The following is a 24771-nucleotide window of genomic DNA, read 5'->3' on the forward strand; positions in this document are numbered from 1 at the left end:
TTGCTTTGTGGCAGAAAGCAGTCGCACCCATCACACTGAATTGCTTTTTTGTTTGCTATTTTGTTTTGTTTCCAGTAGGTTACGCGTAAAGTAATGGCTTCGATTCGAGTACCGGTAACTTGTTTTTAGTTTTCGTTCAAATTAAGCCTTTCAATAAATATCACAAATGCATATTTCGCACTGTTTATTATTTTAATCGGAAATGGTCGCAATTTTTTTTAGAAGACTAAAAAAGTTCACGAGCAAAAAATTTGGGAATGCCTGGTTTTGCGACTGGAAAAACAACTCAGTATATGATTCAAGGCATTAAATATGATTAGCACAGTAACAGAGCAACACCTACAATTCTGCATCAAGCATGAACACCTCGCGTCACCTTTGTAAATATTTCATTGAGAAGCTTCGTCCGTGTCTGGTCAATGCTCGTTCTTTTTTTCCGCTTACGACTGTGATTTGAGTCCGGTTCGAGGTAAGATGCAAAGGGAAGCACTCCGGTGTCTGCCCCATCTGCAAGGTAAACGCTGATGATGATTGATGATACATTATTTACATGTAGTTTCTCATGTGTGCAATCTGTACCGCACAATGCTTTTAAAGTTTTTTGTAAGTTTCCAGACATTGCACGGAGTATTCCTTTTTTGAAATTCGTACAACTGTACACATTATTATCATGCAGCGCAGGTAAGATCTTGCCGAAAGCCGGATGTTCTGGCTAGAGATTTGCACCTTCTGCCGGAACATCCGACCTTAGTGAAGTCTACTTCACATAAATAACAATACCATTGACAGATGACTGACAGTAACTTAGTGAGATTGAATAGTATTATTCCAAACAATTACAATACACTAATAAAATAAAGCTTTGGTAGAGAGTTTGCTTTGTTGAACCATAGAGAAAGGGAAGTTTTCTCTACTAATAAAATAAAAACATAATAAACTCAAACGTTTTCGGCAAGAACTTTTTGCCCTCTTTATGAAATACCTAATACAGTGCATCAACAAAAACAAAACAAATAACTGTAAACAATGGTAGTGATAAGTGACTGAAATGAATAACTGCAATATGCACTGAGCTAAGTACAACGTAACAACTGAAGAACAGATACGAAAGGTGATCATTTTGCTGATACGTATTCTGAGTGTAATCAAAGGACAAGAAAGCGATCGGCAATTAAAGACAAATCAACTTGAAGCAAACGTAATTTATTATAAAGTCAGTAGGAAAGATGCCCCTCCAGTGAATAACTAGTTGTTGAGCTTAGGGTTGCGTTGTTTTATTTGAAGTGCCTCGTGAATTTTGGTTTCAAATTCTGATTGGCAGTTTTGAATTACTTCAAATGAATCTCAGAATCCGATGTAAAATTGACGTCGCAACAAATACTGCAGTCATATATATGGTCTTTAATTGCACTGTGTCACTGTGTTTATCGGACTCACCGAAACGGGCCATCCCGGTTTATTATGGATATCTTCCAAATTAAGGTGTTTTTGTTTGTTTGTTTATTTTTATCCTGCATTGCGGGAAAGCGGACTTGAGCGCTATGCACCGGTGTACGCCTTCCGACATACACCTGACCCACGCTGCAGCCGACAGCAATGTCTGTTTCCGGTTGTCTACTTTACTTATGACTTCAATTTGGCACTAACCATTACTCGAAATCGATCACTAGGTAGAGGCAATTATCGTAAAGTTTCTTGCACAGAGAAACAACAGCAAGTGCGAGTGGCTGGAGTCGAACATGCAGGCTCTCGACTGCGAGCCCAACGCGCTAACCACTCGGCCACGGCTGTTCTTTTATTCTTGTAGCCAAATGTCTTGTGGGCATACTTAGGGCGTGTCAATTTACTCAAAATTTTTTAATTCAAAATGACGGGTGTTAAAAAGTTGTAGTTGGACTAGAAACTTTGCTAAATATATTTTTTTTCAAAAATAAGGGACGTCTTGCTTGGTAAATCCTTCCCTAAAAATTCAAATCTTTGACAATTTTTTTAATTTTACCGACCTCTAGAAATTTTCATTTACAACTTGTAGGTTCTGTGACGTCATAGTTTGCTTCCTTTTGAAGCTTGCTAAGGAGGTGTGAGATATCAAATGAAGTACTATGATATCATAAAGTGCGAAAATGCTAGGAAAAAAACTCTCATTAACCAGCAACTTTTGCCTGCGATGACTGCAATTAAAGTAGGTTAATTCGATTTAATTCAATTACTGTAAGTAAACTAAACTTAGAATCAATTAAACTTAGTACCAGTAGTTGTTGATCAACTAACTTTTGTAACAGTAAATACTATTGCTGTATGACAATTTTTATTTCAACGCATGCCAAACTATCAGTTAACAGTAGATGTTAATCAGAAAATATATTTCGCACTTGTTAGTGCATCTTCAGATCAGAACTGAAGATGCATTAGCAAGTGCGAAATATATTTTCTGATTAACATCTAGAGCTAATTATGATATCAAAATCTTTTGTGTGATTTGATTTACTGTAATTTCAAACGGTGATTGATATGGATTTAAAGCGAAAAACCAGGAGTAGTACATTTACACATATCAACAATCTGATTGGAACTGGAAGAGAGCTGCTGCCATCTGAATTGCCTACTCTACGTGATGTGTTGAGGTGTGGCATTCTGCTGAGAGAAGAGTGTAGTGAAGATGTTAGAAACTATCCATCAACAAGCCTTGCTAAAGATATCTACTCAAAAGTGATTGACAAATGGAAGCTTGCTAACTGTTGTTTCATACCCCCAGTAATAAACTCTAGGGTAAACATTACACAGAAGATTCAAGAAAATTGGGAGCAAGCCAAAAAAATATCTTTAGGGAGAGGAAAACTACATCAGAAAGAAGCATTTATTAACAAATTGGACAAGCTGTTTGACATTCTTACTTGCAAATGCCGAATTGTGTTATGCTCTGATTATGGGTGCACTGTCAATTTGACAGTGCACCCATACAATGCACCCCTGCCTCACCCATAATCACAGCATAGTGTCAATGGTATTTGCAAAAAAAAAAATTCACATACACTGCAAGTGTAACAAAGATGTAAAAATCCCTGTCAAAGAACTTGCATTTATCAAAAGTCAAAGAGAAAAAAATGGATCTTTGGGACTATATCAAATTGGCTTACCAGATTATCCGGAGCATAGCAGACTAATAAAAAAACTAAAACGACAAGAAGAGGATAAAAATAATCTATTTAAGTTTAGCAAACAGCAAGAAATGAAGATTGAAACCACAATCTTCAGTGATGAAAGTAGCAGTCACAGAAGACTTTCAAAGTGATGCATGCGTTGAAAAAGATCCAAGCTACGATATTGAAATGCAGGCACCAAGAATGTCTTCATCTGCTGCTCAACAACCACAACGATTACAGTATAATCGACTAGAAATTCCTCACGTTGCTATGCAAAGTATTCGGTACGGAGTTGGCTTGCGCGCAACAGCTGCTATTACTACAGCAGCATATATTGATGCTGGTTTAGTTACTGGGAATGATCACACTTTTGTTGTGGATCATAATAAAGTCAAAAGGGCTCAAGAAAGAGTATCCGATTTCATGAGCCGGACACTTCACGACGCATCGGCAGTTCGCTCAATTGAATGCATTTTATATGATGGTAGACAAGATATAACAAAGATTATGTTGCATGCCGACAACTCGAATCGACGATTTTCCAGTATGATCAAAGAAGAGCATTATACGGTATGCAATGAGCCTGGTGGAAACTATGTCTGCCATTTTACCCCAGTAAAAATTTATACAAAAAAACATGCCGAAGTTATTGCTGATCATCTGGTTAATTTTTTGAAGGAGACTGGAAGTGACAAAACCCTGCAAGCAACTGGTGGTGACTCTACAAATGTCAGTACTGGTTGGGAGGGGGGTTCAATGCACTGGGTTGAAGTTAAGCTTGGTCGAAAACTAAACCGGTTAGTTTGTGCAGTTGTGCACTTCACACAAACGAATTGCCACTCCGGCATTTGATAACCTGCTTGGATGGAAAAACTTTATCTAACAACAAATGGGCTGGAAACCTTGGGAAAATGCTGGAGAGCGCAACTGGCTTGGAAATACATCAATCCGTTTCCAAGATATCTATTGGAGAAGCACTTATTTAACTTGAAGATAGTGTTGTAGATAATCTTTCGACTGACCAAGCATATGGTTTCAGGATGACACAGGCAATCAAAACTGGAAATCTTCCCTCGGATTTGGCTCTCTTACACATTGGCCCTGTTAATCATGCTAGTGGGTTGACCACAGCAAACAGATATTGTCGAATACGCGTTTCGAAGCACAATCTAAAAGGAAAAAAATCTCAAAAATTTGAAATTGATTGTTGAATATATTGTTGGTGTCTATTACCCTAGTTGGTTTCAAATTAAAGTGAAGCACAATTGGATTGAAGAACCACGGCATATTTTGTTTCAGCTTCGTCTACTTCAACAGCAAAACAAATCTGTCATACAAGCAGTTTTGCCGACAATCAAACGATCAGCGTGGTATGCATTTAGCGAGATGATAATTCAAACTATGTTGTCCTCAGAAGATATGGAAGAGAGGAAAAAAGGTCTGGAAAAAATAACAGCAATAAGAGGCGGTGACAGAGTATCCAGTTTAGGTGATGACCCTGTTCGTCCTAGAAAGACTCCCACAATTAACATTAATGCAACTTCTTTGATTGAATTGATCGATTGGTCAACAGAAGTCTATGAGCCTCCTTTAACTGTAATGCTACCATTGGAAGAAATCAAAAAGTTTGTTGATACGTCAATGAAAGACCCTGAATGGCCCTGCCACGGCCAAGCTGTAGAAAGATGTGTAAAGATGGTGACAGAAGCTGCAAGCCGAGTTTACACCCACGAAAAGAGAGATAGCTTTGTTAGAGTTCAACAAGCGAGTCGACAAATTATGAGTAAAAATGAATCGAAACAGGGTTTAGCTCCAATGACAATGCCTGCAACTTTTTAAAACTATTTTTGTATTTGTGAACAGCATTTCAGACAATTTTGCAAAGTGTAAATTGTTTCCTCTTATGTGCAAAGTTTGAAAAATATACACAATTTTTGGCAAATATAACTTAGGTGGTTTAGGCATTTTTTCACTAAATTTTCAAGATTTCTTCTAAACAAACTTGTTTTTCTTACTTGAAAGAACAAAAATTGAACAAATAATTGTTGCCTATGTCAAAAAATATAATACAGAATAAAGTGACGAAGAATATTTTAAACTGGGAAAGAATCAACTTAAAATAAATTGAAAAAAAATGTTTTTTTGAGAATATTTTAATTTTTTGTTAATTTACCAAGCTAAACAACTAAAATTTATTGAAAAAATTGCATATTCTATCTTACTACAAGCATACACAAGTTTTCAGACCCCAGCATCTAAAAAAAAATACAATAAAAAAATTATTGCCATAATTGACACGCCCTAATACCTATGTATGTCAATTTCATGTTACACGAACAAGTGAATTGATAAACAATGTTGGAACGAAGAAACTGGGGAACGAGAGACTTTAGTTAAAAATGTCTAGATCTACTAATCTTAAAGGTGTACTTTGTATAGGCCCTATAGGGGGACAACGTCAATATTAAATTTATGTTTAAAGAGTTTCAATAAGTTTTTCGCATATACAAGTGATTCTTTACTTAGAAAAGGTATGGAAACAGAGTTATGGAAATATATGACATCAAAATTTGATGCAGATTTTTAATTAAAACGTTTTAAAATCTTTCAAAGAAGCTTTTCAAAGAACGCGCTGAAATAACCATTAGCACATAACATGGGCTAAATTTTGGTTTGAAGGTTATTTATTAGGTTATTTCTCATCCAGCAAATCAATCGTTGTTGATTCAACCTCTGCAGAACTAATTTGTTGGTCATGTTGCTTCTCAGTTAAAATTTTACAAACAGATTTTAGAAGAGGCATCGGGACATCAAAAAATGACTTAACATGACGAAATAGTATAACCTAAATTAATGAACCAACAATTTAATTTATGCTTAATTAGCTTTCATCAAATACTGTTTTAAAGAAAAATTAAGAAATACGTGTTAGTTCAATGAAGGCACCATCGACCATCGTTGTAGATAAATTACAGGCTACCGATTTTTTGTATACTGTTCAGTGTTCAATTGAAAGTTGTTGGAAAAAGATTGGATTATGAAATTGCCTATTCTAAAATGTGCTACAATGTGAAGTTAATATCCCCCATGGAATGTGATCAAAATCTACCTTAAACATTTTATCTTTTGTAGGAATTGCACATGGAGACATTGTAAAGCTTATGGTCTTCACAAAATAAATATGCATCAGAGCCTGTAAGCCAAGAAAAGTGTTCTTGGTTCTCTCAGCATGGGGACTTGGACGACAATTTTGTTGAGTCGTTTTTCGTCCAATATAATTCACACAAAGCAACTACAGGGTAAACAGAAAGTCCTTGGACTAACTTGCAAACGATTTATTAGTAGAAAAATAATAAAATTCCTTCACAAAGGTATCACAATAAAAGTTTACTATACTAGGAGTAAATTTCTTTATTTATTTGCAATGTGACCGCCCTTCACTTGGATAACTCTCTCAATTCTTTGTTGGAGGATTATGACGGAGGCACGTAGCTCATCCTTGGGTATTTTGGCCCATTCACGCAGGAGTGATTGCTTCAGAGCACCAACACTTGGGTGAGCAACGGAACAGGTCTTTGCCTCCAATAACGACCACACACAAAAGTCCATGAGATGAAAATCAGGCAATGAGGAAGGCCCCATTTCCTTGTTCCAGAATCTTGGAAGTTGATGTGAGCACTGAGCACCAGTCCTGAGTTTCTTGAGGGGTGGGATGGTGCACCATCTTGATAGAATGTGAAGAGCTGGTCGTTGTAGTGTTTCTTTGTCTCTTCAAGGAAGGGCTGGAACCAACATATTGTTGATGTAGCGATCTGAATTGATTCGGCATCTGGTCTTACCTGGAGAGCAAGGTTTCGACTAAACACCAAATTTGGCAGCGCTGAAAGCTAATCTGAAAATAGAATGGTCCAAAATACCTCAAAAAGTTATTCGTGACTCTTGCAGGTCCTTTTTGAAGCGTCTCCGACTTGTTATTACGCAAATGGTGGACGCACTGAGTAAAACTTGTTTTCCTAAATATTTATTTATTTCACAATAATATTATATGTCTATTACTCAAAAATTGTCTACCATTTGTTAAATACAGTTGTTTGAAATTATAACGTTAATTATTGATGACCTTGTATTTGCGATGTTCCGTGCTTGTCTTAGTCTTGTTTTCGTCGTCGTATCCAGACTTTCGCCCACTGGTTGAAGATTTTGATTAAGTGGACGGGAAGCCAAGGAAGCCAATCTTTGCATCCACCTTCAGGCATGCCTTTTAGTGTACTGCCAAGGACACAGCTGCATGCTCTTGAGCGGGGTCGAACCGGCGCCCTTTCGAGCGTAGTGCCACTGCTCTCACCACTCAGCTATGCAGCCGACAGTCTTGTTTTGATGTTTGTATCCATCTGGTGTGATACGATCCCAGGTACTCGAATTTTTCCACCTTTTTAATTTTCTGACCACCAATCTTTACTTCTCCACTTCCATGAATTGTCATTATAGCTGTCTTGGCATTATTAATTGAAAGACTCATCTCTTGGCTGACTTGTCTAAGACTCTTTGCCATCACCTCAATCTTTTCTCTGCTGTTCGTTACGAGCGTTGTGTCATCAGCGACCCTCACATTCCAAACTGTTCTTCCTCCTATTACCTTTCCACTCCTCTCACCCAGAATGAGATGCACCTTTCTCATCATCGCTTCTCCAATGGCATTGAAAAGCGGTGATATCAATTCAAGCAGCCTTGTCTGACACCCTTTTGGAAATGAAAGGACTTTGTTCTTTGATCATCAACTCGCACTATCCCTGTTGCCTAGTTATACAGCTTTTTGGGAAGCCAGATTGAGTGTTGAAGGACACTCCACTTCGCTAATGTGGACCATAGTTTATAATGAAAAACTGAATCGAATGCTTTTGAATAATCAAAAGCAGCCACAGTTCTTCATTCTCCTGCTTCTTTGTTGTTTTCTGAATTATGTTTCTGATAGCGAGAATGGCATCTGGTGCTCCCTTCCCTGGAGTAAACCCAAACTGATCTTCTGCAATTTCCGGTATTAGAAATTGCTGTAGTCTTTTGATTATTGCCAACAATATTTTGGAAACATTACTTATCAAGCTTATCGTTTTGAACTTTGTGCAGTCTTGAGTTACAGGAGTTTTGGGCAGAGTAATTTGTTCAGAAACTGTCCATTCATTCGGCCATCCTCCCGATATCCAGATTGAATCGATGATCTTTTTCATCGCCTGCACAAGTTGCCTTGCTTTGAGTACTTCTGGCGGAATTTTATCCATCAACTTGACTCCACACAATTTTAATTAGACATGTTTCACCTTTGGAACTTTAAATTACTGCTACAAAAGTAGTAAAACACCAGACATCGTTTCTGTAAAAATAAAAACTTCTATTTCAAATTCTGAACGATCAGTTTTGAGTTGTTTTTTGTTGATATGCTCTAAATGCAATAACAAGGGAATGACATGTTTGAGTTTTACTTTCCAAATTTTACAAATGTTTCAATGATATTGCTTTGTTACTCGGTTTATAATGAAAACCATAGAAATGTTCAAAGTACTGCTTTAAGTTGATAAACTTTATTTTGACATCGTTTCGATGTTGCGAAACGTTACAACGACATGATATAACAGTTGCAAAAGAGAGTTGGAAGACAAATTTAGCTCAGCAATCAGCATATATATAAGAAAAAGCGGATAGCAGAACATTGTTTTAACATCATATGTCTATCCACCTGTAATTTACAAATTCTCATATCAGTAGCAATCAAGATGCAGTCAAACACAGATCACCATCTACATCACGTGGTTTAAAGCTTTGTGTTTTCGTTTTGCTGTGCCTTGTGAACAACTGCTTGTTTAAAGCAGTGATTCTCAACGACTGCCGGTGTGGTGGACTGGTGGTCCACCTGGAATTTCTGTTGGTCCACAGAAAGTTCTATAAATCCTTGATAAAACGTTCTTCAAAATTGTATCATTTACTACAGTAAATTATTATGTAAGGACTGCATACAGGTGAAAGAAAATTATGTACCATGTATGATTGTATGTCAGCGTGAAGTAATAATCATGTTTACATTGTTTAGCCTCCTTCGTGACTTTTGATCGATTTTTCTGGAAGTGCTAGATAAGCATAAGCTCAGCAGTTTTTTAACTTAGGCCTATTTTACTAGTTGATGAGTAGGTAAATGAACTGTTCAAGGCATAAGTGAAGTGCTGGCAGGCCTAATCAATAAATCATTACCACTTTGCTATGTTGACGTGTATTGTTTTTGATATGATGGTCACAAATTAAAACAACTCAACTGAACTGACATGACGAATTTTCATTTAATTGTTCAAACATTTTCTTTCTATTTTTTTCTGCACGATTTCAACGTTTAGCGACGTTAAAACGATGTAAAAGCGGCAATGATAATTAGGCTACGGTACCCAATAATTTTCAAAAAAAAATTCAAAAAATTGCCGAATAGGGAACTCTTCAAAAAAGGTTCTCACCGAATAGGAAACTCACCAAATCGGACTCACCGAATAGTAGCAGACCCCTTAATTTGCACACTCACCCTTAACAACTTGAATATACATAATTTTAATTTCAAATTTTATTCTAACAAAACATCATGCACATATTGTTTCAATAGAATGGCAATGTTATGGTAATGTCTCAGTTTTGCCTTCTTAGCAACAGGAGCTTCTGACATTTTGTTAATTTGAAAGCACTGCGGAATACAGTACTTGATTTAGCGTTTGAAAAACTATAACATGTGACATTCATAAAATAATTTTTAAAATTAACATTCAGTGAAACAGCGAATAGCTCTACTTACCCTAAAGAAACTTTGTACCATGAAGAAGCGCGGAAACTCTCCGAAAAAGGCTCTCACCGAATAGGGAGTTCACTCACCAAATCGGACTCACCGAAACTGGCCATTCCGCAAATTAAGAGGGTTTGCTAAATTAGTTAATTACGTATTATTTTATTACGGACTAAGACTGAACACACCCTTGAGTTTTCTGACCTATGTGCAATACCGTACAGTTTCGACTAGTGGCGTTCTTGAGGCGTCAACATAGCAAAGTGGTCCATCGGATATTATTTTTAAAACTATGGTCCATGGGCCAAAAAGGTTGAGAATCACTGGTTTAAAGCAATGTAGACAACTAATCTTAAAATTTTATCTCCAATATCGGTTGATTGCTGATATTTTTACTATTGTACTGTTGATGTAGACAACTATGGAACTGAAGCCTGTGCTTTTTAGTGACGGACTGATGAGGAATTCTTAAGCATCAATATAATATAGATCTACAATTACGAACAAGTCTCACCATCGTTTGCATGCTCCACAATCCGACGCGCATAATTCAACCACATTTCAAGCAATGGTCGCAGTTTACACATGTTTTTAAAGCTGAAAGAACATAAAGATATTATAGTTTTACTTACTTGGTTGACATCAAGCAAGCTGAACTACAGTGGCCCAATTAATCGGCACACCACATTGCCAAGAATGCCTGAAGCTGATATATATAATTGTGCAGAAAAATTGGCAAAATGGAAGTTTTGTAGGAAATTGAGTTTGATATGAAACTAATTCATGGTATTTTCCTAAAGCAGTGAAAAGTCAGGTGCGCGTTGAGATTCCATAATAAAAAGACCAAAATACAAGTCCACCAATAACAATAAATGCAGTCAGTGAAGTCAGTTTTGTTCACTTTGGGGCTTCTGTTATTTTTTTCAAAAAGTGTGGTATGTACAGCTTCTTTGATCTCTGAAATAAGATTTTTTGCAGAGTAAGATGTTTTAAACCACTTTGATGTTTCTTAAAATGTACTTTACTCCAAATTATCAGTTTGAAGTGTTCGATATCAGCATTAGCAACATATCAGCAACAAAGTAAATTTGTAGTAGGTTTAAAATTGAAACTACAAGGCCTTGACTAGGGTTGGGATTTCGGGATCAAATTTGAAATCCTGAAATCGGGATTTCCCGGGATGTTTACTCCTTAATCCCGGGATTTATCGGGAGCAAAGTAGGAAAATACACATGCAAGCTACTCAAACCACATTTATTTATTGTAATACTGACGCAAAAACATGAGAGCATCATCGTTAAAAACGATTTCTGATTTTGCTGGAAAATATCCAAGAGCTGAAAATGCGCGTTTAGCCTCAACAGATGTTGGCTTAATACTTTACAATGCTACATATAAATCGTTCAGGTTTTCTGGCCTTTTTTGCTTGCTTCATATAGCAGCATTTCTTTTTGCATTATTTGAGCGCCGACATCACAGTTTTGTGCTTCTTCACTTTCATCTTCTGCTACGAAAGCATGCAGCTTTTGAGCCAGGGATATCTATAACTACAGTAGTTATATATCTATAGTAGTTATAGATATCCCTGCTTTTGAGCTATAAGTTATTTCAGTGTCATGGCTACTATTTTCTGTACTGGCCTCTTCATGCTGTTTAGTAGAGCCTCGCTCCAATTCAACAATTGAGCTTGGGAACAATATTTCAATTCAAGAACGTTCGTGGCCAGAACAGCGATTTTCTGACGCTTTATTTTATGACCAAGCTGATCCTGCGGTTGATCAATGTAGGAAGGTTTCTTGAGGTACCGGTACCTAAAAAGGTGAACTGGTGAACCAGTTGGACATTCCGACGTTCGTCGATTCGAAACCAAGCTTGTTTTGCTAATTTTCGAGTTTAGTTATTAGTCCCTTTGTACTGGAGCATGAAGCTTTCAAAACGGCTTGACATAAGTTACATTTTGCTTTTTCTGTAGATTTACAATACAAAAAGTTTTGCCACACCTCAGATTTTCTCTTTGAACTTACATCTTCAAAATTCGCCATTTTGAGCTAAATTTTAATTTGGGTTGTATGATAGTGATTGATTAACAGCACTTCCTGAATTTTTGTGTCAAATTGGGATTTGCCTTTGTGTAAAATTTTAAATGAGTTAGTAGAGAATTTTCGATCTGTGTCACAAGAACAATCCATGATGGTCTTTGATGGCATTTTTCTTTAAGTCTCTAAAGTTCAGATGCTCCTGTACTCTCGTGGTCAAATGTCTGGTGGACATACCGATGTACGTCAATGCGGAATCACACGGACATGTAAAACTGTATGTACGACATTTGAGCAGAGAGACGAAGGCGTCTGGGACTTTAGTTGAAAACACAAACTAATTTTAAATGTTTTATAAATAAGAAAAACGTCCACATCAAATTTACTTTTCATAAACTGTCCGATTTTTCGAGCAAACGTTTTGGATTTTTTTTCCACAAACGGAAAAGAAAAGTGCCTTTCAAAGACCATATCATGGATTGTTCTTTTTGCACAGATCGAAAATTCTCTACTGACTCATTTAAAATTTTACGCAAAGGCAAATCCTAATTTGACACAAATATTTTAATTTCTCCTTTACAAAGAGCTAGGGCAGAAGTAGCAGAAACTGTACTGATAGCACAATGGCACAACCGTATTTCTAATGCTACAAACGACAAACCTTAAAGCAGCCGGCGGCCATGGCCGCTAAGTAGTGCTTGAATGACCGCCGGTGTTACCTCCTCAGTCGGCCAAGTTTGGCCGCCGGTTTCTTCTAGCCAATTATTTAATTTTGCAATAGAATGATCGTGGATTAACTGTTGAAAATACGTAGTATCGAAGAGTGACACAGAATTAGGTCAGCGCGTCATAATCACCACTGTTGTGCGGAACATTTGCTATTGTATATATAGAATATATCCAGCTGCGATCACCAGCGCTGTAAGTCTTGTTTGTAATTCCCGACCTTTATTTTAACAGAAGTGTTAATCCATAGTGCTAATTTATATCGGTGGCAATATTGTCGTTTCTACGTCGATTCAATGTTGTCGAACATTGAATTGTTAAGAACTAGTTGAAAAAAGAGAACTAGGTTAGTTGAAATCCGAGGGGAAAACACGTGTCTTCATAGTTGAGAAATGTTTCCGCTATGGGCTAGTGACTTCACACTCTCAATGGTGACATCATAACGTTAAAAATGGTCAGGTTTTATAAAAGGCGGTATGCAGTTGAAATAATTTACTGAGCAGCAAATAGTTGAAACAATTTAGTGTCGTTAGATGGTCCCGCAATACCGGATTACAATCCCGATAAAGCAGTTATTGCGTGGTACACCGATTCTGTTGCAGGACGTCGCCCAGACTTCAACAACGCTATGTGATCATTTTAGCATTGTTGTAAGTTTAATTCTATTTACTTGTGTTATCGTTATACTTATTTGTATTTTGGCCTCCAAGCATGCAGATTTGGCCGCCGAGAAGGAGCTCTTGGTAGGCCACGATGGCTGCCGGAGAAAAACTCGAGTTTTAAGGCCTGAAACGATACCCAGTTGCACTAATGCTACGACTGAAGCGATTGCGTAGTTCATTGTTTTGCCATAGTTGGTATTATTATCACACTAATGTTGAGTGTTCAAGACAACCAGTTGATATTGTAGAGCTGCTTTACAACCAAAATAATATAAGCGGCAAGCGATAAGGCGCTACATCAGCTTTAGTAAATGTTTTCAGGAAATCCCGAGATTTTAATAATATTAATCCCGGGATCGGGATCGGAAAAATGGGCTAAAATCCCGGGATTTCCCGGGGTCCCAACCCTAGCCTTGACCAAGTGGGAATGTGATAATGTGTTAAATCTGATTACGTTACTCGGTTTCGTGTGCCTATGGTTTAACAAGACAAACTCTGTAGGACAGCTTTATCACAATAAATAGCATGAACCAATCCCCAAAAAAAACAAACCTTAAATTTAAAGCTTCAAATCTTGAAATAGTTGTTTGGCTGAAATCATTGTTACAAAGCTTTCCTATAGCGATGCCAACATCACCTTGGGTAAAGCCCAACTTTATTCGCTTTTGCTTAAATTCTTTAGCAAAACTTTCTAAAGTTTCCAACTGGTTGGCTTCATCCTAAAAAAATAAAGCAAAACGTTTATATATATACCTCACGCTTACAACAGATGCCATGGTCGTTGTCAGATGTTATGTTCTTTAGCTGTACCTTCGGTCTCAAGATGCAATATTTTAAATATTAGTACGTGCCGTAACACATTTAGTATTTTTCAAAAGTGGTTTGTTTTCGTTATGATACAGTTTGGAAGCCTTGGTCGACATGTGCAATGTGCCTTTATATTGAAAGGAAATTACAGTATCATACCGTATATAAAATTCTGCATATCAGAAAGACAAAAATGTGATAATTGGTAGCCTACTTTAGTGCAGACATAAAATGTCATAAACAAAACAAGCAAGTAATTCTGTTCGCTTATGAGAACAACATCTAATCACTATATGGAAACAACTAAAATAAACAGTATGATACCATTACCCGTATGTAGTTTCTTAATAATATAATTAAGCTGGTTTGCTTACAATTTCGTATGCCTGTCCGTGTCCGTCCACAGTATATTGTTGCATAATCCCAGTGAAATTCTGAAATGCAGTACACAGATATCCAGTAATATTTTAGCACATCAGCGGGTTATTTTTTCACCCGGTTAGTCTTTTTATAGTGATAGCATTTCCAATAGAAGTTGCTAATTCCTCAAATGATCAACTTTCTTTTCTATATTCCAGCTTAATCTCCCAGGGAAACTAGAGTTTATGAAGAAGCACAACCAAGTTCAATGCATGCAAACCAAAAATCTATGTTTTAAAGAGTTAACAGTGGTGTTAGGAATGCGATAATATTATACACAATTAATGTCAAATTCCATGGAAAATTTCACATTTTACACCTATTCCCCCAGAAAAACTCATAACAGCAGTAATAAACATCAGAGCTTGTGATTCATTTTCACCAACCTCTTCTGGTAATCCCAGAGCAGGGTCACTGGCAAGAAGTGCTTGAAGTGGTGTCTCCTTTTCTAAGCGCAAATGATAGAAATAGGTTATGATTTCAATACCAAAAATTTAACGCAAAAAGATATCTACGATTAAGTCAGGTATGTTCTTTTGGTATAAGTAAGTTAAACCATTGTAAGATATTGCAAATGTTATTATGTAATTCTAGCCATAGAAATCTTTAAAAGGGTTGCAAAACAGGACATCCTGTATAGGCCGGCCTGTTGCTCGACAACCGACCAATGTAGACGCAATAAAAAAAAATTGATGCTGTGACAAAAAAGGTAGTAGCAAGTGCAAGGTTCTAATTCATCCCGATACCGTACCACTACAGATCATCAAAGTATTCTTCAAAAATAAATTATTGTACTGATGGATTTTCAATAAATATTTCGTTTCAGTTTTCCTTTTAGTTACTCTTATCACTAGGAGTAGGGCAACCAATTTTTTGACCTAAAAACTTGAAATTTTGGTTTTATAATTTACAAATTTTGACCAAGCATATTAGAAATTAAACCGTTATGTAAGAATATCTTCTTTTTATAACGAAAAAAAAGAAAAATGTGAAAGACTCAATGACACCACAGCTAACGAACAGGTAATGAAAGTCACTCGAAAAACTACAAAAGATAAATATGGAGTGTCTTGAAATATCCCAAAATTACTGAGAGGGTTCTGCAGTATTATACTTAAACATCTTAATGTTTCACATTATCGCCTTTGAAGTTCCTGTCTCTCGCTAAAATTTTTCCTAAAATGGAGAAGCTTCTCTCTGCTGATACAAAAGTTGCTTGGGAGTTCCTCAGTAGGCTCTCGTATATAAATGTAGTGAAATATCATCTCGTCTCATTTTCACAATTGCATTTGATGTCATTCCTTGAGATTCTTGCTTGAATATATTTTCCAATTTGGCAGCCACCAACACCAAAGTCAAAAGACGTCATTTTCTGGTAAGCTTCTTGAATGGTGTAACGGCTGTCTTCCATCTTCTGAATTATATCAAACAGTGCACTGTACAGCTCCTCTATTTCTACAAGGTGAGTACTACTCACTGAGTAGCTAAATTGGGAGCTTTTACAGCATTTTGAGTAGGCCGTAGCAAGACATCACCATCATGGAAGCCTTCCACAATATTTCTTACTTCTGGTAGACTTCTTGAATAATAGAAAGCAGCTTTCACCCAAGTGTCCCATCTAGTTAGTGGCTGTGGAGGTTGGCCAATGGAAGTAAAACTAGCTCTTTGTAACCTGTTTTTAATGATCCCTGCTTTTACCCTGGCAACCAACTCATCAACAGCAGGGTAGTTGGCTAATATTCAATCGTCAGTAGTGGGCGAAACAAGATTATTACCTCAGAAATTGCAACAAATCGATTATTACGTCAAAATAGCAACAGAAATTGCAACAAAAAATCAGTGTCTGTGCAGGTTTAATATCAATAGAGAAGAAAAACTACGTTAAAAGAAAATTTTGACCTAACCATGAAATTTGACTTTTTTTTTACTTAATAACTTTGAAACCTCTGGTCCTGTCAGCCTGAATTTAGTTTATGGACGTTTGATAAACTTTGAACAAGGCAGAAAAACTTTGACTTGATTGACTTTTGGTTGCTCTACATCACCAATCACATCCATCACCAGCTTCTATTTTGGTTTTAAATTTGCAGTCTATTTAAATGGTTGTTGCATAGTTTCAACAAGTTTTGAAAGGTTTTATGATTTCAATTTGATGACACAATAACTGTGCTTTCAAGCCCATTTATTATTAAGAAACGTAGCATAACTTCTTAAAGTGCAATTATATGATTTCAACTTCAACTATTTATTTTATTGTGATGTCATCCGCTGCAATACCCCAGTCCATGGTGACCTCCAATCATGCGGCCCACATCAAAGCGAATGTAAATTTTACGCTTCTTGTGATATAAAAACTATTCGACAAGTATGGGAAGGGAAGGTAATTTGATACACCCTCTTTATAGAAATGTACAAAAAATATTAGTCAAAAATATTGTCATTAAGTGGAAGATCTGTGAAAATAATGCCTACAAGTACAAAACTGACACCATGCAGCTAACTCGTGTTTTTGTGGCATAAAATTGAAAAAGTGTGTTTTTTGAGTATTTTTGTAAAATATTTAGCTCATGATTATTTTCGTCTGGAAAATTGAAGAAAAGATCCACAAAGATGAAACCAAACTCTTTTGACAGTTCATTGATAAGGTTTCAAGGGCATGTTACGTTTTTTTGCAATGTGCATCCAAGCATAGGCCGGTCAAGACAGGATGCGGTACCAATGTAATATACCCTATGGTTGCAAAGAATTTGGAATGATGCTTTGATTTTTTGGATTTTTTATAAATCTTTTAAAAAAAATTTTTTTCCTAATGTGGGAAACACTTAGTAAGCTAAACCAGTGGTTCCTAGCCTGTTTTTGTGGCAACAAGCAGGTTACTTTGTTGTATTTCTTGTATTTTGAATCCATCTCAGATGATTGCTATGTTCTAGCTTAGAGACAAGTGCCTGTGTTTATTCAAAGGTTTTATTTTTAACAAATTCAAGTCATTTGTCAGCACAACCTTTTCTCAAAAAAATCATATTTTCTAATTGGCAGGAAAATCACATTTTGTTGTAGTCCGAAATTAAACATTAAATTAATTCTCGTTGGTCTTGTTAATCACTCTTAGAAACCATCATCTCATCTCAAACTTCAAGACGTCTCATTACTTTCATTTCAATACTCTGAACTGTTTTCACTACATAGATCCACAGGATAAAAACATTGGCTGTCTGTAGTTAACAACATTGGCTGTTTGTAGTTAACAATGCTTTTTTAGACTTCATTTTTAATAAAATAAAAAAACTGACAAAAGTCATGAAATTTTCACTTTGTGTAGAGCTACATGTACTTGACAAGTTACTGTTAACTTTTATTAAACTTGTTTAGGTAGTTTTTTTGTGCATTTTTAGATGTAACTAGGTATGTCTTTTGATGAAAACCTACAGTTTGTATTAGACCAAATTGATCAAATCTGTACTTTCATAAAAGTTGAGTTACAAGTTTTGGTTTAATAATGAAATTGCGTTTTAAATTATTGTATTTTATGACAGCAGAAGGATTTCAATAATAACACAAGGGAACACAATTTTTGTTGACTTCGATCTAACAATTGTTTTTGACTAACTTTTGGGCGCTGAATCCAAAAATGACATCAGTTTTTTTCTATCACGTCAAGTTTTTAAGCTAAGCACCCACTACTTTGTCTCATAACCCACAAAAAGTACAACATTTAAGACATCTGCGTGTATTGTATAAAACGTTTTAAGAACTACAAGCAACCGAAAGCAACTCCATGGTTTTCAAATAAACATTTGTACAGCTATATTCTATTTCTTAAAACGGATATTGCTTCTGCAGGACAAATAAAGAGCGAGTTTTAGGGCAAAATTTACGCTTGTAGCTTTTCCTGGCATGTTCAAGCTATGGGCAGTCTCGCTTAATACTCCAGCAATAGTCAGCCAGCATATGCAAGTTTCATCTTTCCTGATATCTTTCCTCCATCACCTTCAGATCTTGGTGGAATCTTTTTCCTTGCCCATCGCTGACCGCACCAAGGTTTTCCGGGAAATTAGCAAGATGGCTATGCAAAAAATGCATCTTGATGCTCATGTTGTAGCCGAGTTCTTTGTAGCTTTCCAATAGCTTCTGAATAATTTGTGTGTTTGTGTATTCCCAAGAAATCCCTTGGCAAAGTTTTTAAATGATAACCACGCATTTTCTTCCAATTCTGACATTGAACCACTGAAACGTTCATCTTTGATCAGTTGCCGAATTTGTGGACCATCAAATACACCAGTCTTAATTTTTTGTGTTGACAGGCCAGGAAAAGCCAAAACGAGGTAATTGAAACAGTTGCTTTCACTTTCAGTTGGCAATGCTTTAACGAATCGCTTCATTAGGCCGAGCTTTACATGGAAAGGTGGGAAAATAATTTTCTCTCTGTCAACAAGTGGCTCATGTAGAATATTGAGATCACCAGGTTTAAGGTCAGATCTCGGTAACAAAGCTGCTGTCACTTTGAAAGTACGGTAAAAACGCACTTTCTTTCGATCGAAAGTATGATACCTTCGCTCTTTTTCAAAGTAAATTTTTCTCATTTAACTTAATCTGGATGCTAAGAGTTCCAAAGCTTTTTTCCTAGTTCTAAATCTCGTGCCAAATCATTCAACTCATGTTGATGGAATACACCACGTTCTGAATCGTCTTCAGTTTCAAAATCTTCATCATTAGGCCTGCCATCACTAAAGCAATACATATATTCATTTCCATTTAGGATAGGCTAGGCCGCAGCGTTTCTTAACCTTTTCTGACTCTAGCACCCCTGTAAACAGGCGTGAACAGTCTAGCACCCCCTAACTATCGTTGACATACGACTACTATAGTGCCGATAAAAGTTTACTAGAGGCCGAAATTTTGACATGCCTTCAGATAGCTGGCAATATATTTTGTAATGAAGTGAATTGAAGTCTCTTGTTTAACAAACTGTGCAGTTGTTTTAACGAATTTGATTCAGGATTTGGTATTTTACTTTCATTCACCAACAGAAATTCAATTATAACCATATGCAAGCGAATCAACTCTCTTAAAACAACAGCACAGTTTGTTAGGCGACAAAAAATACAAAATATACCGCCAGTGATCAAAAAGCATGTCAACATTTCAGCGCCGCCATTAAACTTTGGCCTACACTATTGAAAGGAAAGCCATGTACAAATTGATCATTTTGTTTATTCTTCAAAACTACTGTTGTCATTGGTGATAAAAGAAGTAGGAAAACCAGAGAATAGTGAAATAACATGGGCAAACTTTAGCACACTTAAGTTACTCAGCTGGGTAACTAGTTACACATGAATCAATGTGATTTCTGTTGTTGCTTATATGTGACCAATGTCTCTATTCGAGGCTTCGTGTTGGTCAAAGCCACTCTCATATCGTGGAGCAACCCATGTTGAAGGCGGTTCCGGCCAATTGTTTTGATTTGGTGCATGGTGGAGAACGCCTTTTCACACAGGCAGGTAGTCGGAAATGGAACGATCAATTCCAATGCTGCCCGTGCCAATGCAGGATATGCTGTCAACTGATTACACCAGAAATCAGCAAGCGGAAGGACGAAATTTTGTCCGACAACTCTGATTCACCTGGATGTCAATCAGCTCCTCCTTTAATATATTATCATCACTCGCATGGAATGTCCCTCGCAAGACTTACGTGGATCCGACTTAACCGCCTACGAACCGGCGTCGGTCGCTTTCGTTCAGACATGTGCAGATGGGGCCTGGCTCCCTCACCGGGATGCGGGTGTGGTGCCACAGACCAGACAGTAGACCATGTCGTCCATGACTGCCCAATCCATCAACCACCACATGGAACGCTTGGACTGAAGGCCCTGGATGATGAGAGTCGAGTGGCTGATGACCTCATGCCCAAACATATAGTCCGGAAGAAAGCTCATACGACGAAGAAGATCACTCATGTCTGCCAAGAAGGGCTGCTGTATCCACTCTGGATAGTGGATATGAGTGATTTGTGGGAACGTATTTTGCCATGGTGGTTTCTAGAAGCGAGAAGTGAGCAACAATATTACAACAAAGCACCCACCAGTCGCACAAACTAGTCACGATCAATTTGCGTACTTGACTGGGAGATGACTAGTGACTACAATAACAGCAAATCATGTAGGCTACTTCGAAACAGCAACCATTGATATGACAACTGCTGATACTGGCAGAAAGACAAAAAAATGCAGAAAAGTAAAATGGCATTTTTGATATTATACTGCATGCATTTAGCACCCCCTACAGACTATTCCAGCACCCCCAAGGGGTGCTAGCACCCCCGGTTAAGAAACGCTGGGCTAGGGGATCTCCTGACTAAGAAGCAGCAGGCCAGCGATTCTCTATCAAGTATCAATTAATCATTCTTTATTACAAAAATACATGGAAAATCAGCAGAGCCCTATTGGCATATACATTTCGCTCTAACTGTAGAACATCATTAGTGCCTTATTCAAATAGATTCTATTTGAATAAGGCACTAATGATGCTCTACAGTTAGAGTTTAGTTTAGTTTCTATTACATATTATTATTATGAAATTATTTATTGTTTATATTGTATTAGTTACAGTTACAGTTTAGTTTCTATTTGAATAAGGCACTAATGAATAATGATGCTCTACAGTTAGAGCGAAATGCATATGCCAATTGGGCTCTGCTGATTTTCCATATATTTTTGTAATAAAGAATGATTGATTCATCAGTAAAACATTCATCATGATCAGAATCTTCGAGCGTAGGTGTTTGAACGAAAACTGGAACTAGGATTTCAGCTGAATGAGGCACTGGACATATAGCTGATGGAAGACTTGAATACTCAATTTTACGTTTGTTTTTCTTTTTATACCCTGAAGTTTGCACCAAGCAAAAGTAACTGTGTAGCCTAATGATCTTTGGGCTCTTGCCAAACCATGGGTCTACCGAATACAAATTTGTCACGTGTTCCCTTGGTCTACATCCGCAAACTCTCGATACACTGCTTGCATACCTTGTGGGGTGCCCAAGACTTATTTTGATCACCAAGTTTTATTTTAAAATATGCAAAGTAGGCTTGTTTGACAAATGCACTGACGTATTTTCTTTGGCCAGGAATAGTAAAACTGCCGCAAATATAGCAAAAGGAATCCGGATTATTTGGACACTGACGACGAGAAACAGCAGACGCAGACAAGATAGTATTCTAACAAACAAACATGTAGATTGTAGTACATACATGGTTGAAAGTGGAAAGCAACTAACTTCAATTTTACCATGGTAATCTAGTTTCGTTGAATGATTGCATCCTCCTACCAAAAATGGGGGAAATAGCCTAGCATCCACCTAAATCGATGCATGTGCCTTTTTTACTTAATAATTCAGTTGACCCTACTTGTATATAACTTACTATATGATTAGCTTGTGCATTCCTATTACGTATGGAAAAGCAACACGGCTAAACTCGTGAAAAGTTGCATATTTTGGATGTATACTGTAGAGCAAAAACTTGACGTGATAGAAGAAAACTGGTGGCATTTTTGAAATCAGCACGCCGGAATTAGCCTAAATCAAGTGCAAAATCAAAGTCAACAAAAAAAAATTTCAAAATTGTTCCCCAGTGTAATATTTGTTGAAGGTTTGTAATTGTATGTATACTATAGTGTTGCGTACTTTTGAAAAAAAATTGACGATATGGCCCCAACTTTCCTCATACACTAGCCTAATGTATAAGGCACATTTTACCTCAACTCATATATATACTGAAACAGGCAAATATAATTGTTTGACTCGTTGAGTAAGCAATGTGTTTATTTCGGAATACATATTACATTAGTTCTTAAGAGGCACATAAAAATTTCTTCCCCTTTAATTCACTTCGAAAACCCTTCATACCCAATGGAACCGACTTGATTAACTAAATTGGACTAAGCGAACATGACGAGCACAAAGTTGTGAAATTTCACAGATGTAGAAACAGAGATCGTTTCCAGAACCCATTAGTGACCCATTTTTGAAGAGTCACGACTAGAGATGTAAAAAAAACGTTTTTTTTTTGTTTTTACAAAAAACGAGCTCGTTTTTTTTTTTTTTTTTTTACCTATTTTGACATTAAATGTCACAATATGCAGCAATTAGGGTAAACTCATTGTAATAGCGTCTCTTTAACAAACAAACACTCAAACAGTCTCATAACTCGCATAACTTATTTCAAATCACACTATATGTCTGGTATATTGTTTCATTGCAGTTTTGTAGATCTCAAGTCTCAACATACGAGCCATAAAGATTTCTCATCGTCTCAAATAGTAGTAACAGTGTCCTATGGTTGGCACATCTCCAGTATTGTCTGTAATTTGGTCCAGCCAGTTGTTAAATGCAGTAGCGTACCACACTCATGTACAGTTTCGAAACCACACTGTAATTTTGGTTAATGGGCATGTTAGGACCAGGTGGCCAGTGTCCTGTTTCTCTGCTTCACAAAGGCACTTTTGACCAGCACACCACACTTTTTCCAGTACAACGTCAAAAGGTTGTTCCAGTTGATACTTGATGAAAACCACACAAGCGCTTCTCGAGCTAGATAAGTGAGATAACCTTACCCACTAGGTGGCTTCATAAGTAGCAATAGAAAAACGGCAATATCTCAAAAACCGCTCAACATATTTGGATAATTTTTAGCTGTACCCCTATGTTTTCTGGGTTGGCTATCTGTTTATGAACATTAAAACAAGTTTTGGCTGTACAGTCGTACAGTCGATGTCGACTGCAACCGTACAGTCGACTGTACAGTCGATGTCACTATAGACTGGCAATCAGCTGATCGTACAATAGTTGTTACTGCGGGCGATTTAACTGTAGGCTATGTAACTGTACGTCAAAACATCAGATTTCAACATCAAAACATCACACAGTTTACTCAAAAAACATCAAATCTGATGTTAAAACATCAGATGTGGTAACGTGGCTTTTGTCATTGCTGTCGATAGTGACGTATTCTCGAGCAGTTTTCCATTTTTTGGTCGTTTTGAAAAAATGAAAAATAAATAAAACATTGGACTTTAGGCCTTGCCAGTGCCATTGAAAACAACTTTTATTCGGTAATTTTTTTAAAATGTATTCTTGAATGTTCAGTTTACGCATTTTGAAATGCTTAATTCCTGTTTGAAAATTTCATTTAGTAGGCCTTTAAGAGAAAACAAACATGACTATGACATCACAAAGGAGTATTGAACCTCTTCAGGGAAAATAAAAAACATCAAAATGTTTCTATCTTTCACTACATTTAAATGTGATTTGGGCTAAATGTTGGGACTTTAGCACTAGACTGATTTTGCCAAACTTTTCATCAATCTTTCCTCTACCCAATTACAAAATTTTTTTTTTTAAAGTTACGCATCATGGTTTTATTATTTAATTAAAAATCAATCAATTAACCCTTTTGCTGCTATAGGTATGTCTAGTCCTTGTGCTAAGCCCATTTTTAAGAAAAAATATGCATTTTCAAATGAATGTGCAACAAGTACTACAAGAGCTTTTTTGAAAATTTCTTTTGCGTATTAGATTTTAAAAAAGGTTGGACTAATAAAAACAGGCAAAATTTTAGAGTTTTGCGCAGTTAGATTGTCACGTGACGTCATGGCAGCCATTTTGGATTTTTTCATTTTTGTGAAATTTGTGAAGAAAACGTTTTTTTTGTAATGAAATGTAGTTAGAAAGTCTTTTTGCTTACTAAATATGGATAAAGATACACAAAACGAACAAAATCAATTACTGAATAACATTTAAAAAATAAAACTGGTAAAAAAAGTAATAAATTAAAAGAAAAAAATATGCATTTCATAATGAATCTGAAAAAAATAAGCTCCTATTAGAGCTTTTTGAAAATTTCTTTTGTGTTTTAGATTTAAAAAAAGGTTGAACTAATAAAAAAAGGAAAATTTTAAAATTCTACTCAGCTAGATTGTCACGTGACTTCGTGGCAGCCATTTTAGATGCTTCAATTTTTAGAAAATCTGTAAAAAAAAGTTTTTTTCTAGTAAAATGTTGTTGGAATGTCTTGTCGTTTAATGAAAATGGATAGAAATACACAAAACGGACAAAAAGAACCATAGAATACCAGGTAAAAAATGAAAGATACATTGAAAAATAGTTAT

General features: G+C 36.5%; 1 protein-coding gene across 1 annotated transcript in view; it reads right to left on the reverse strand.

The window, feature by feature from the left end:
* LOC145774800 (POU domain, class 2, transcription factor 3S-like) overlaps positions 1-24771 on the reverse strand; it is a 47296-nt gene that overhangs the window by 8212 nt on the left and 14313 nt on the right. Inside the window, exons 2-6 of the mRNA XM_082586113.1 lie at positions 14992-15053; positions 14560-14619; positions 13931-14097; positions 10469-10551; positions 377-507 (exon numbers count right to left, since the gene is read on the reverse strand). Coding sequence (XP_082442239.1) covers positions 377-507; positions 10469-10551; positions 13931-14097; positions 14560-14619; positions 14992-15053 — 503 coding nt within the window. The remainder of the gene's footprint in view (positions 1-376; positions 508-10468; positions 10552-13930; positions 14098-14559; positions 14620-14991; positions 15054-24771) is intronic.

Source organism: Aplidium turbinatum, chromosome 7 (assembly GCF_918807975.1).
Source record: "Aplidium turbinatum chromosome 7, kaAplTurb1.1, whole genome shotgun sequence".
Lineage (NCBI taxonomy): Eukaryota > Metazoa > Chordata > Ascidiacea > Aplousobranchia > Polyclinidae > Aplidium > Aplidium turbinatum.